This window comes from Nothoprocta perdicaria, unplaced genomic scaffold (genome assembly GCF_003342845.1).
Source record: "Nothoprocta perdicaria isolate Ctin4 unplaced genomic scaffold, notPer1 scaffold_12, whole genome shotgun sequence".
In the NCBI taxonomy this organism is placed as follows: domain Eukaryota; kingdom Metazoa; phylum Chordata; class Aves; order Tinamiformes; family Tinamidae; genus Nothoprocta; species Nothoprocta perdicaria.
In genome coordinates, this window is record NW_020454316.1 from 2,289,248 (window position 1) to 2,302,168 (window position 12,921).

Here is a 12,921-nt window from a genome sequence, read left to right on the forward strand (position 1 = left end):
CGGCGGGGCCCGCACGTGCCCGGCGCCGGGGAGACCACATCAAATGTTAACAGCGGGGTCACCGACCGCATCAAATGTTAATGCGGGGCCTCGATTCCCGTGGCTGCAAATTCATGAATGTTTAAGGAGCGCCCAGGCGAATTTGCTGCCCGTTCACAGGGACGGCGGTGAGCGGAGGCGGCCGCCCTGGCACCCCCTTGAACGGGTATTGCAGGAGACCCCAGGGTGCTACCCTGTCCCGCAGGGAGCCAGGCCCATCCAGGCGCCCTGCAGGAAGGACGGGGAAGGTCCCCGTGCCCCATGGGGCCCCTGTGTGGCAACRTCCCGGGTGCTCCCCACAACAAGGGCTCTCCAAGGGGAAAGAGGGAGACGAGGAGAGCAAGAGAGGGTGGGAGACCTCGTGGCCCGGCCTCACCCAGCCCCCCTGCTGCCCCCACCTCCCGGGGACCCTCTGCATCCCAGCACAGCCAGTCCCTGCCCTGCACCCACRGATGCAGCACCCAGCCCCTGTAGAGCAGGAGAGGGGGGCACAAGGGCCAAGGGGACAGAGCAGGAGCTGCTGGGGCACACGGGGTGCTGTAGCGGGTACCCCGGGGGACACAGGGTGCTGCAGCGGGTACCGTGGGGGTTATGGGGTGGTGCAAAGGGTACCTCGAGGGATGTGGGGTGGTGCAGCCAGTACCTTGGGGTATGTGGGGTGCTGCAGTGGGTACCCCAGGGCACATGGGGTGCTGCAGTGGGTACCCTGGGGAGCCAGGGAGCCTGCCAGCCCAGGGCAGCCTTCTCAGTGCCAACCCAACAGCACAGACTCACTGGGGTGCCCATGGGTCCAGGCTCTGGGGGAAGATGCCCACCCAGAGCATCCGTYGATCCCATCACCCTGAACAGCTCCAGCCACACGGGAGAGCCAGCAACACCCTGCCTGGTGCCGGGCATCCTGGTGCCCTCCCTACAGCCAGGGCAGCCTCCGGGGCGCCAGGCYGAGCCCGGCTATGGGCCGGGCCCGGTGACAGCACCGCGTTGGCGAGGGAACCGTGGCCACGGGGCTGCTGCGGTGCCCGCGGGGCTGCCCGGCCACACGGTGCCTTTGGGCTGCTGGCAGCAGCAGAGCCCGCGGGGCCTGCGCGGCGGCTCCCGTGTCCGCTTACAGCCTCTGTGTCCTGCCCTTCCCTACCCACCAGCTGCCGCTCGAGAGCGAAACCTGCCCGCCGGGGACGTGACATGCAGGGGGAAGGGGTGGGAGCAGCTGGGAGCGTCGTGCCCGGCGCTATCCCCATCCCGGGACGCTCGCACGGAGCYGCTCACCGCTGCAGAGCATCGTCCTCAACCCAGGGAGCAGCCCCGCGCCACGGAGCTCCGCTGGGCTCCGACGTCTCCAGGTAAAAGGAACTGGGGAAGGGGCCACAGGAGGGGTGGGCCGGGTGCCCGCGGGGAAGGTGACGCGGCCACTCACCTGGGGTGGCCTAGGTGGCCCGCGCGGCGCCGGCTGGCCCGCTCCGCCGGCGGGGCCGCGCTGGCTGGCGGCAGCTGCTGCCCGATGCATATTTGATGACTGCTGCTGTTGTCACCTGCGCCGCGCTGGGGAACGGCGGCGACGGGCCGGCCGGGGCCCTCGTCCCCGGGCTGCAGCCCCCACAGCCCCTTTGCTCCCACGGATCCGGGGCCCCCGGTGAGGACACTCAGAGAGGCGGCGCGAGGCCCCGACCGCCGCCTCCTGCCCAGGCAGAGCCGATTTAGGAAGGGGAACCACAAGGACACGGGGCCACAAACACGTCCCCTCCAGGGACAGGATGGGCTCCGCAGCCACCCCCAGAGAAGGGAGCTACAAGGAGGCGCCAGTCCCGCTCCTCTCGACAACAGGGCCCCTTCTCCACCTCGGGACAAGTGGGACAATTCCCTGTCACCAGCTTSGGCCAGAGAGCGCTCAGAAAGCTCCATCCTGCTGCCCAGCACCGAGCTCCCGCTTCCTGGGGCCGGGATCGGCTCCGTGGCCTCTCCCCAGGGCCGGAATCAGCTCCGTGGCCTCTCCCCTGGACCGGGATCAGCTCTACAGCCTCTCCCAGGACCGGGATCAGCTCCGGGGCCTCTCTCTGGTCCGGGTTTGGCTCCGTGGCCTCTCCCTGGGACCAAGATCAGCTCCGTGGCCTCTCCCCGGGACCAAGATCAGCTCCGTGGCCTCTCCCAGGACCTGGATCAGCTCCGCAGCCTCTCCCGGAGGCCAGACTCAGCCTCCACCCGCAGCCCTGCAGCCCTGCGGTGGGTATTTATGATGCTGATGCCTCCAAAAGCGAGCGCTTAACTGCAAATTACAATCAATAGCCCCCATCCCCAGGGGCAGGTTCATCATTTAGCCGGCGGGAGCGCAGGAATCCCAAACAATTTGCCAGCCATAAATGCTCCCGCGGCAGCTCTGCGCCACGCGGGGCGGCCGCTCGGGGTGACCCTTGGTGGCGCTGGGGACGAYTGAGCTGTCACGGCGGAGCGTGACTCTCATCCCGGGCCCCGAGCGGCGCTTGGAGACGCCGGGCGATGGGGTGAGGGAGGCCCGCGGCGCTCAGCAGCCCTCGCTGAATTAAATGAATGTATTTGGAGTCTCTTTTTATTACCTTGCAAACGATTCCTGACTAAATTAAATTATAAAAGGAGCGTTCAGCCAACGCGACCTGCTCGATTGTCTGGAACAGGCGCTTTAGGCGGAGCACGGCTCGGGCCTGAGCGGATTCCAGCACGCGGGAGCGGATGGAGCGTGGCCGAGCCGACGCATCCCGCTTCCCCGGAGCCCCGCGGGACTCTGGAACAAAGCTGGGATGGGGCGGGAATCGCGCAGCCCTTTGGGAGGCGGGAGCAGAGCTCCCAGCTTATCCCGGAACGCTCCATGAAGCGTTCCTACATTCCCCCTTGTCACACATCCCTGGGCTAACAAGGGCTCTGGCCAATTCCCATCGACTCCGGAGGCAGCTCCTGGAGCTAAATCAGGCTCCGGAGTCACTTTTTCCCTCTCAGTACCTCGCTTTCCCGGGATTTGGAGAGCTCTCCAGGCAGACCTGCTCTGGCACYGAACTGCAGCGTTTGCAGCTTTTAACGGCCGCGGGTAGAGCACTTAGCGAAGCCGTCTGGAAGAATGAACACAGCAGGCAATTAAAGGCATATATTTCCAGATACAGCTATGAACTTGCCTGAAAAAATAGCTACTCTTGCTTAAAAAAAGAAGCTGGTTTCTTCAGACTTAGCTGTCTTCACTCCTTCTCCATACCAAATTTAACCACCTATCAGCCTGTTCTGAAGAGGATAAGAAAACGCCCAATTCCTTAAATGAAGAATAAGGCTAATTAGGTGGAGGTTTTAACAGTCTTTCTCTGCTAGTTTGCACCACGGCCAGGATTTGCTCTTAATTCCACCTGTGAGCAAAGCCAGGAACAACAAAGGGAAACTACAAAGTCACCTTCACAGCTGGGTATGGTGAATATTATCTATTTAGCTCCCATCACATCCCATCTAGGTTCCTTCCAACCTTAGAGCACCCTCAGCCACTTCACAAACTATGTCACCTTCCAGCCTCTTGCAACAGCATCCAGGATTCCTCGGGCAGCTGAAGATGCAAAAAAATGAAGAAATTTAGAAATCACACCAAACTGCCGAGTTTGGTGTAAACAGGTAGACACATAAAATTCACATGAAATAGCAACTTTTATTTTCTCAAATAAAATATTCCTTCCATTTCTGCTTGATCTGTTTGGGAAGGGTGGGGAGGAGCACAAAAGAGAGGGAAGGGGCAACTGCTTGGACGAGTTATCTGGTCCAAGATCGTCCCAGATCTGATAAATCTGTTATCAGATTTGGCCTGGCAGTTACGAATCCACATCAGACTAAACCCTTTTCCAATGAAAGAAAATAAATGCTATCGGCAGCTCTGGATCCCAGAAGAAAAGAGCTGTTCTCTATCAGGCACTCTGAACTGGTCAGCATCAATAGTCAATGAAAAAGTATGATTAGAAAAAAATGCCACAATTCTCATGAAAAATATCCACACGAGCCGTATTATTTAACAGGGCTGCCGTGAAACCCATGGCATTGGATGGAAGTTCATCCTCCAAAGAGTTTCTACTGGAATTTAGGTGTATGACTAAGAATCAGATCCCCAGAACTACTCTTGGGGACTAACGGGCAGGACGAGAGCAAAACAGGAAATTCCCAAGATAATTTCTCGGATCAGTGATATGCCAGAAGTAGATTCCCAGGGCAGCCTATGGCTCTTTGCTCGTACCGGGCTGCAGTTCGGCTGGGTCAATCACTCATTAGCAAGGTTTAATTTCTCATTTCTATTGGTACTACCAATTGGACCAGATGTCCTGCTAACCCTACTGCAGAGCTGACACGGGGCACGGAGTGCCAGGTTTTAATATAATGAAGGTGGCACCATTAAAAACTAGCTGAGGGTCATCCCAGATAGACACTAAAGTTGCCCCTGGTGAAAGCTGTAGAGGCAACATGTCCAGTGAGCAGGGGAGGGAAAACTTTGTTTCAGGTATTTCCATTTCAAATGCTTAAATTGAGTGAGTGGACACGCAGCAAAGCACCAGGAACGGTCCCCCAGCCCTGTTTCCCTGTCCCAAAGCAGCGAGCCAGGTTTGCTCACACAAACCCATCGAYTTCCCACTGGCAGAGCAAGTCACCGGCAGGTTAACAGATGGACACAGGCAAACCCTRCTAGGGGCAGGAGCTGCTGATCTAGGAGTTCCGTCCCACAAAAGTGGACTCCTTTTTTATTTAGAGTCATCACCTCACTTGAAATGCTGCAAGATGGAAACCCATCAGCCCCATCCCCACCTGCGAGTAGCCTCATTCCCTGCCCTTCTCCAAGGGAACGAGCTTCACAGAAGCTTTCTTGGCTGTGGAACGTCTCCCTTTTCTCTCTCTCTCGTTTCTTTTTTTTTCTCCTTTTTGTTTTGTTTTGCTTTTATGTGGTCAGTTCCAATTCTAGTGACTAAGACAAGGCCAGGCACTGGTGAAGAGCAAAGAGGGTTATTTCTTGACGATCTGAATGACATCTTCGTGCTCCATCACGTGAGTCAAGCCCACTCTTTGAGGACTGTATTTTGTGCTTGTCCCCTTTAAAGCAAAAGAGGGACAGGGGTTAAGAACAGACCTGTCAAAGGGACACGGGGACAAGGAATTCTCAAGTGCAAGGAATTATGCACTTACCCACACCAAGGCATATTTGAACTGGCTGGCTAACGATCTGTGAATTCGATGGCACTGCAGGACAGAAAAATTATGAGACAGTTTAGTGGCACCTCTTTGCAAACAACTTGTATAATACCCAGAAACTAGAAGCAACTTAGATCTATATCAAAAATTACAATAGTGACTTTAGAAGCCAGGTACCAGCATTTTAAGGAATACAGAACACAAATATAATACTTATTAGTCACATAAATCCCCACTTAGGACTTCCATGTGCTTTTTTATGTGCTTTTTTTTTTCTTTTTGCTGGCCTGTATTAAGTAACTTTTGTCAGCTGTCATTTATTCCAAACATGAGTAGCTAGGAAAGAGACCTGAGGCAGACAGAACTAGACAAGACAACAAAAGCCCAACAAAAACGTTGACATTTTCCAACCTTTACAAAGCATAAATACAACACATTCCAAGAGGAACCCTGCCTTCTGCTGCCGAGCAAATGTAAAAGACGCAGAGAAATTACCACATGCTCCACAGAGGCCCCTTTCCGTAGAATAATGGCATCTGTGAAGTCTGGTCTCTCTGTGGAAAAAGCAGAAGAGAGGATAAAAAAAGCAGCATTGGTTTTCCATCAAATCTGTTCTAACAGGCCCACACCACCTCACACTGCTTTGTGCTACTACTCCCAAATTCCTCCTCCTGTTGCACTGTTAGCAGCCTCCCAGACAGAGCAACTATCCAGGAGCTTGAAAGCTTCTAACTGGTTCTGCAGACGCTCTAGTGTCCACAAGCAGTTACCCATCCCACGCAGTCGACTGCTTCCTCACAGCTCAACTCTGCCAACTCTATTCTAAGTATTTGTCTTAAGTGACAGGCAAAAAAGGCAGCTGCAAGTGAGCTCTAAAGCAAAAGGAGGGTCAAAGGCATTGCTGAGCCTCAGGAGCCCAGCACGGGAATCACCAGACCTCCTAAAGCAGGAAATAGACATCTTTTATGAGTAGCAATCACCTGAACACTTAATCACAGAGTGTACATGACAGCTATTATAAGAGGGAAACTTGAAAACTTGTATTTCCTTATGTTATTATCATGCAAAGCTTTATGAAAATTCAGCTCTTCTTCCATCAAGAGAGAACAAGAGGGCTGTAATGAAATACATGCAAGGCTGGGTCAGATGGAACAAATGCATTTCCCAAGAGCTAACGCTGAAGACTGGTCAGGGAGAGTGCAATTGCAGCAGCTCCAAGACAGAAGAGATCTCTGGCAGACTGACAGACAGGTATCCAAACACCTTTGGCAGCCTGTGTGTGGTTGGTGCCCTGCAGCCCTTTGTGCCTTTTCAGTTCAGCTAACGCTCACTTACGTCCTCGTTTCTTGGTGTAGATGCAGGTAAGTGCAAGGTATTCCCAGAGCTTCTCCAGTAAGTAATCCAGATTCAGTTTCATGCCACAGCTGCAAAACACCATCAATATCTCAGGGTTTACTGCTGTTGTGATTTAGAGAGCCAGAAGAGCAAGGTGAAACATCTTATTAAAGCACCAGGGAACAAATGTCTAATGAGGTCAGTAGAGGAAAAAAACAAGGTGAAACAAATAGAGCTTTCAGAGGAGAAAGCAGCTTTGAAGCAGCAAAGCCCCAGCCAGATATATCAGCACTTCTAAGGGAACAAGCCAGACTGGTTTATTCTGGCCTGCAGACAGATAGCGTTTTCAGGGAAGGCAGCCCTGAAAACACTGCACAGCAGCCCTCTACTTCTCACCCCAGCAGCTAGAGGTGGCCCAGGGAGAAGCCCCTTCTTGGAGGAAAAGTTGGAGAAAGAGATGTGAAATGAACCACCAAAGTATTTGGGCCAAGGCATAAAGCAACCTCAGAGCTGCAGGTCCTCCTACCTGATTACAACACTGTGGGGCCTCCGAGCAAGACGATCCACCTCCTCCATAGATATCTGGTCAATCTTGTTATAAACCTAAGTCAAAGGAAAAACAACACAGCCCTTAAGAAATCAATCCAGCAGTACTACAAGGAGCTACAATGTGTGCATGCAACTGCAACAGGACAGCCCTGGTGTTTGGGGCAGAAACACAGATCACACCAAACAGAGGGAAGGCCAAAGTTTGTAGCAGAATAAACTGCTGAACTTCAGAAATCTAAGTATAAGTTTAAGCCATTTAAGTTTCTCCCCTTGCAATGATTTGTGACATATTCTCCAGGATCTTGGATCTCATTATAAACCCGGCCACTGTCAAACAGTGCTGGCGTGTTCTGGCCCACGGCATCATTCCTGAAGAATCAAATGCAGACCCTGCAGCAGCACCTGCGCTGTGCAGGCCCAGCCCGTGCACCGAGGCACCCAACTCGCTGCTGCTCCTCGGCGAGCGGCCACGAGAGGGCACAGGACACGCACACAGTGCCGCTGCACGGGAACGCCAGCAAAAAGCTCCCCACTGAAAAGCATTTCCTATCTCTTGAACCCTCCAGTGCCACTGCGTTAGGATGCACAGAGTTTATTTCAGCAAAAAATGGTCTTGCTCGGGATCAGTGAGTGAAGGGGATGCTTGGTGCTGTAAGGGACGGGCTGTTCCTGAGATACTCACATAGAGGCAGGGCATATAGACCCTGTTGCCTACAATCACGTCGATGAACTCGTCGGGAGAACAATCCTCTCTAAAGAGGACCTCGGCATTGAAGATTTCTGAGGTGAACATTGTCAAGGCCCAAACCCCAACACTTTAAACACTGTTTGAGTCAACTGCCAAGCTTGCTTGGTGCTGCTTGGAGGACTGGGAAACGGAACAAAAAAAAAGGGAAAGACACAACCAAGCTTGTCCTTAACCCAGCAAGCACCAGGAGTCATCAAAAGGTCTAGCCCCACAGCTGGTACCACTTGACTTATGAGCTGCATCTGCAGTGCAGGGGTCTCCCCTTTGAGGAAAGGATACTGTATTCATGGAGGATGAGCTGCACCAACTTCTCCGAGCACTGGGTCAATGTTACAGTCGAGTTGAAGGAGATTCCTCCACCCTTCTTGGGCTGTGGAAAGGCAACAGGAACAACTTGAGAACGGTCTGCAAAATCCACAGCCCCTCTTCAGTCTGTCCAACACAAGAGGCAGCACGAAGTCATGCTGCTTTCCATTAGGCAGCCAGGCATGAACTGGCTGAAATCTCACCTTGAAATAGATATTTGGTTTGCTTTTGTTCAGACGGATTCCTACAGACTCCAGTTCTTTCTCCAGCAGGGCCCTGCAGGGACAGTGCACGTCAGTACCTTTCACACTGAGCTTGGTCAGATGAGATCCAGATGTTTCCTTGACTATCATCTTTAGCTCAGTATTGACAGAGCCTTCTCATAAATTTGCACGGCAACATACAGCCACAGCTAATGCAGGAAAGTCGGTGGTCGAAAACTCATCTCTAAACAACCATCCTGCAGGAAAGATCCTTCAGCTGAGAGGCCTGAGCCTCCTTTCCTAGGAAACACTCTAAATGCTGTACCCAGTCAGCCAGCATCCTTCTGAGGAACACAATTTCTGCTTCATCCTGTAGAACACAAATACCTGTTCCCAAATATGTGCAGCTCCCATCATTTCAGAGAGGTTTCTCTGGGCACAGGGGAACTTTTGGCCCTGGCCTGCCAGCCCGCAGCCCAGAAGCACCTACTCACCTCTGTACTTCACCCTTGGTGGCATCCAGCATCATGATAACGACGTCTGCAGTCCTGGCCACCGCTATGACCTGCCGGCCTCTGCCCTTCCCTGAGAAGAGAGTAGGGAATTGGGGTAGGAAAACAGCTTGGCTTCTGTCAGACAAGGGACTCCCAGCCCACAGAGCTGCTCGGAAACAAGAAAAAAAAGATCCTGCAGTTCTGTAGTGGCTGCATCCAACTGCTGGAGGTGAATGAGGGAGCACATCTGGCTCCCTCGTGTTCCCTTACATGTAACACAAGCCCAAATACTCCTGCTGCTGCTTCTGCACTGCCTGTTCTGCAGCCTAGCGAGCGTGAAGCCCCGTGAGGCTGCAGGGGTTGAGCTCTGCAGGGCAGGCACCCCGAGACACGTGCAGTGCTGGAGTTCCACGTGGCAGAGATGGGCTTCCCAGAAAAGTGATGAGGGCAACGGCACCCTTGCAAAGAGGCTATTTTTGTTTTGTTTTTTTAAAAAAAGGAGGGATCCCTTATTACCAAGGTCAAGAAGGATAAGACCATTACAGGATTTTCCTGAATTTCCCAAGCCTTCTTTTGACTAGTCTAGCCCATGAGGTGATGAAGCAGAGGGACAAAGCTAACATCCCTTCTCACAATCAGGGGTCATGGGAGGCCTGGCAGGAACTCAGGAAACCAGTCAAGAGATTCAGCTTCGTTCAGCTGTAATTCCCCCTCCGCCTCCCCAGCATCTTTCTTTAGATCTCCTCTGCTCTAGAAAGCAGATGAGCAGGGTAACACTCATACAGGAAGGTGAGAAGTGACTGCTTTGCTTTGGCTCCCACCTCCAGGAAAGCATCTTTCTGCTCCATATAGAGCCTTACGTGGGCTCAGGGCTAGGAATCGCGCCTCACTTCCAAGATCAAGAACCCTGAAGTTTGGAAAGGCAACGCGGGAACTCGTGGCCCAGCAGAGCAGCGACCAGCACGCTGCTGACAGCAGCTCCTCGAGCTGCACGCACACAGAGATGAGCCAACCTTGTGCTGCTCCTTCGATGATCCCAGGCAGATCCAAGAGCTGAATGTTGGCTCCTTTGTACTGAAAAGGAAACGGGTAGAGAGCTGAAAGCCTCGTGCAGGACCTCTAAGGCACCTCGAAAGCTCTAAGCAAGCRCTAAGGTCCCAAGTGGAAGAATCTGCCAGGAATTCTGTCAGGAATAAACCTGACAGAGCAGGGCACTCTCCAGAGAGGAGACACCAGGAATACTCTCCGGAGTATCTCTTATTAAACAGTTTTCAACAACCCTGRCCACACTGCAACACGTTAGGGTCCGACCCCGAGGTGTCAGATGACTGACCAAGCCCCAGGGAACCAGCACAAAAGCAGCATTATCCCAAGCTAGTGAAATGGAAAAGAAAGATAAACAAAAACCCCGCATTTTTCTGGTCTAACACACAAAGCAGTGTAACAAGCGAAGCCGCTGTCCCTATCTAGTTGCATGAGAACAAACCAGCTGTGCTGCAGCTCTTCCAGCACCAGGAAATAATAGGACGTTCTTTTCATCAAAGCTGCAGGGTCATTTGCTTCCAAGCTRCTCTTGTGGTGAAGCCCTAAGTGTTTCAACCGGCTACTGCAGGTAAAGGTCGCGTTTCAACGTGTTCTAATATTTCTATTTATTTTAATACCAATAGTTATGTTTGCATTGATTAACTCTGCTTTCAATTCTGACCCAAAATTTCTCCTGACTCTTGGATGTTTTTCASTTTGATGCCCTTTATCACCTGCTTTACTGATGGATGCTCCGAGCACCACTCATAAAACTCCTTGAGGACAGGAGTAGTTTTATTTTATTTCCAACCTGATTACAGTACAGATTGCCTCTTTTGAAAGCTTCATTAAAAACAAATCTGCCAAGGTTTCCAGCCATCTGGTCCATGGCGCCAAGAGTGGTTATAAAAAATTCAGCTGAGAATTGTCCTATTGCTCTGGTCAGCCCAACTGCAGTACCCGACCCCTCAGCATGCAGTCAACCCCCAAGAGCTGTGTGCATGGAAGTGCTAAATCAGCACTGCAGGTTAGACAAGACCCGGTGCAAAATTTGAGTGCAAAACACTCAAGACCTCTTAAATTTTAAAGCAGGAGTCAGCAGAGAGCTCTGGATATCACTGCACTGCTTAACTCCCACTTCCCAGTGGTAGCTGGTGCAAAGAGACGTGGTTACGAGCTTGGGTTTCCTGCCACAAGCAGTTCCTGGGAAAGGGAGGAGAGTCCCACTTACTTCTATGACTCCTGGGATGCACGTGAGGGTTGTGAACTCGTACGATGCAGCTTCGCTGGCCGTTGAGGTCATCAAACTCAAAAACGTGGACTGAAATGCAAGAGGTCACCGTAACTATAGATGCTCGGACAGCAGCACGGGCAGAGCACGGCAAAACTCATAACACAAAAGTGGCCATCGGGGGCACTGAGAACACCCAGCAGGGTAAATGCTGCACTTTTGGGGCAATTTTGGGCACAGGGACAAGCGGCGACATGGGGCTGCCAGGACATTCACTGCATGAAAACCCCTTTTTGCCCTTTCCTCCGCAGCGCCGCGGCTGCACGGGGCCGAGTTCCCATCCCCACCAAAACAGGGACCGTTTTCCCGCCGCTCTCCCTTCCAGCTTTTGCCCCAGCACCTTCCTCTCGGCTCACACGAGGCGAGGGCAGGACGTGCAGGGCCAAGAGCCGCCCGCCGGCGCCCGCTGACCTTGCCCACGGAGGGGAAGCCGATGAGCGCCACGCGGGCATCGCCCGATTTCATCACATCGAAGCCCTCTCCTTTGGCGGCCGAGGACTTGGAGGGCTCCAGCAGCTGCGCGCGGTACTTGGCGAGCTTGGCCTTGAGCAGGCCCAGGTGGTACTCGGTGGCTGCAGGGACAGGAACACAGCGGGGGGTTATCACAAAGTCGTTAATTCCCTTCTCCAAACGAGGGTCCCCGGGGAGAGAAGTGCTGGGGGGCTTCTGAGGGTCCCCGGGTGATTGTCTGGGACACGGGGCTGCCGAATCCTGCGGAGWATCGGCCCTGGGAAAGGAGCCCTTGTAGTAACTCGCAGGATAGAAGAGGCTGGGGAGAAACGGGCAGCTATGGAGGCACCAAATAAATAAATAAATGTTAAATAAATGAATATGTGAGAGAAACGAGCRGCTCCGAGGGTGCTGGGCAGGGAGGGAGGGCGGCAGCCGGGGACACGGTGAGCAGCRTGGGGGCCTGGGTGACACGGAGCCCTGCYGCGGGGATCTGCCCTTCCCGATGGATCCGCAGTGGGAATCTGCCCTTCCCAATGGATCCACCACAGGGATCTGCCCTTCCTGATGGATCCACCACATGTATCTGCCCTTCCCAATGGATCCACCATGGGGATCTGCCCTTCCCGATGGATCCACCACAKGGATCTGCCCTTCCCAATGGATCCACCACAGGGATCTGCCCTTCCTGATGGATCCACCACATGAATCTGCCCTTCCCGATGGATCCACCGTGGGGATCTGCCCTTCCCGATGGATCCGCAGTGGGAATCTGCCCTTCCCGATGGATCCACAGTGGGAATCTGCCCTTCCCAATGGATCCACCACATGGATCTGCCCTTCCTGATGAATCCACCACAGGGATCTGCCCTTCCCAATGGATCCACCGTGGGGATCTGCCCTTCCCAGTGGATCCATAGCGGGGACCTGCCCCTTCCTGATGGATCCACTGTGGGGATCTGCCCCTTCCTGGYGGATCCTCCACAGGGATCTACCCATTCCCGGCAGACCTCTTGCCGGGATCTGCCCCTTCCCAGTGGATCCTCCATGGGGAATCTGCCCCTTCCCGGCGGGTCCAGTCCCCCGCRGCGCCCCGTTCCCGGCGGATCCATGCCCGGGATCTGCCGGCTCCCGGTGGATCCGCCGCGGGGACGTGCCCGCTCCCGGCGGTTCCGGCCCCGGCGCCGCGCGCTCCCGCCGGGCGCGCACCCTTGTTCTTCTGCGTGCGCGCGATCTCCCTCTCGATCTCCGAGATCTTCTCCAGGATGCCCATGGCGGGCGGCGCGGCCCGCTCGCCGCCCCGCGCCCCGCCGG

At 54.1% G+C, this 12,921-nt stretch overlaps 1 protein-coding gene across 1 annotated transcript; it reads right to left on the bottom strand.

Moving 5' to 3' along the window:
• Positions 1 to 3,843: 3,843 nt before the first annotated feature.
• Positions 3,844 to 12,915, bottom strand: DRG2 (developmentally regulated GTP binding protein 2). The gene is made up of 13 exons (XM_026054122.1): positions 12,817 to 12,915; positions 11,569 to 11,729; positions 11,098 to 11,187; positions 9,857 to 9,917; positions 8,844 to 8,934; positions 8,350 to 8,422; positions 8,120 to 8,210; positions 7,775 to 7,872; positions 7,070 to 7,146; positions 6,544 to 6,632; positions 5,704 to 5,762; positions 5,203 to 5,256; positions 3,844 to 5,109 (listed from the first exon to the last, which is right to left on the bottom strand). The coding sequence occupies exons 1-13, from the start codon at positions 12,878 to 12,880 to the stop codon at positions 5,023 to 5,025; spliced, it is 1,095 nt and encodes a 364-aa protein (XP_025909907.1). The 5' UTR covers positions 12,881 to 12,915; the 3' UTR covers positions 3,844 to 5,022.
• Between the last annotated feature and the right edge of the window lie 6 nt (positions 12,916 to 12,921).

Bases quoted from the DNA above. Each gene is read 5' to 3' on its own strand.
- DRG2 (XM_026054122.1), bottom strand. From the start codon at position 12,880: ATGGGCATCCTGGAGAAGATCTCGGAGATCGAGAGGGAGATCGCGCGC. The intron at 9,918-11,097 runs GTAAGTGGGACT...TTTCCTTTTCAG, and splicing joins GCATCCCAGGAGTCATAGAA to TACAAAGGAGCCAACATTCA. The intron at 5,110-5,202 runs GTAAGTGCATAA...TTTGCTTTAAAG, and splicing joins TCAAATATGCCTTGGTGTGG to GGGACAAGCACAAAATACAG.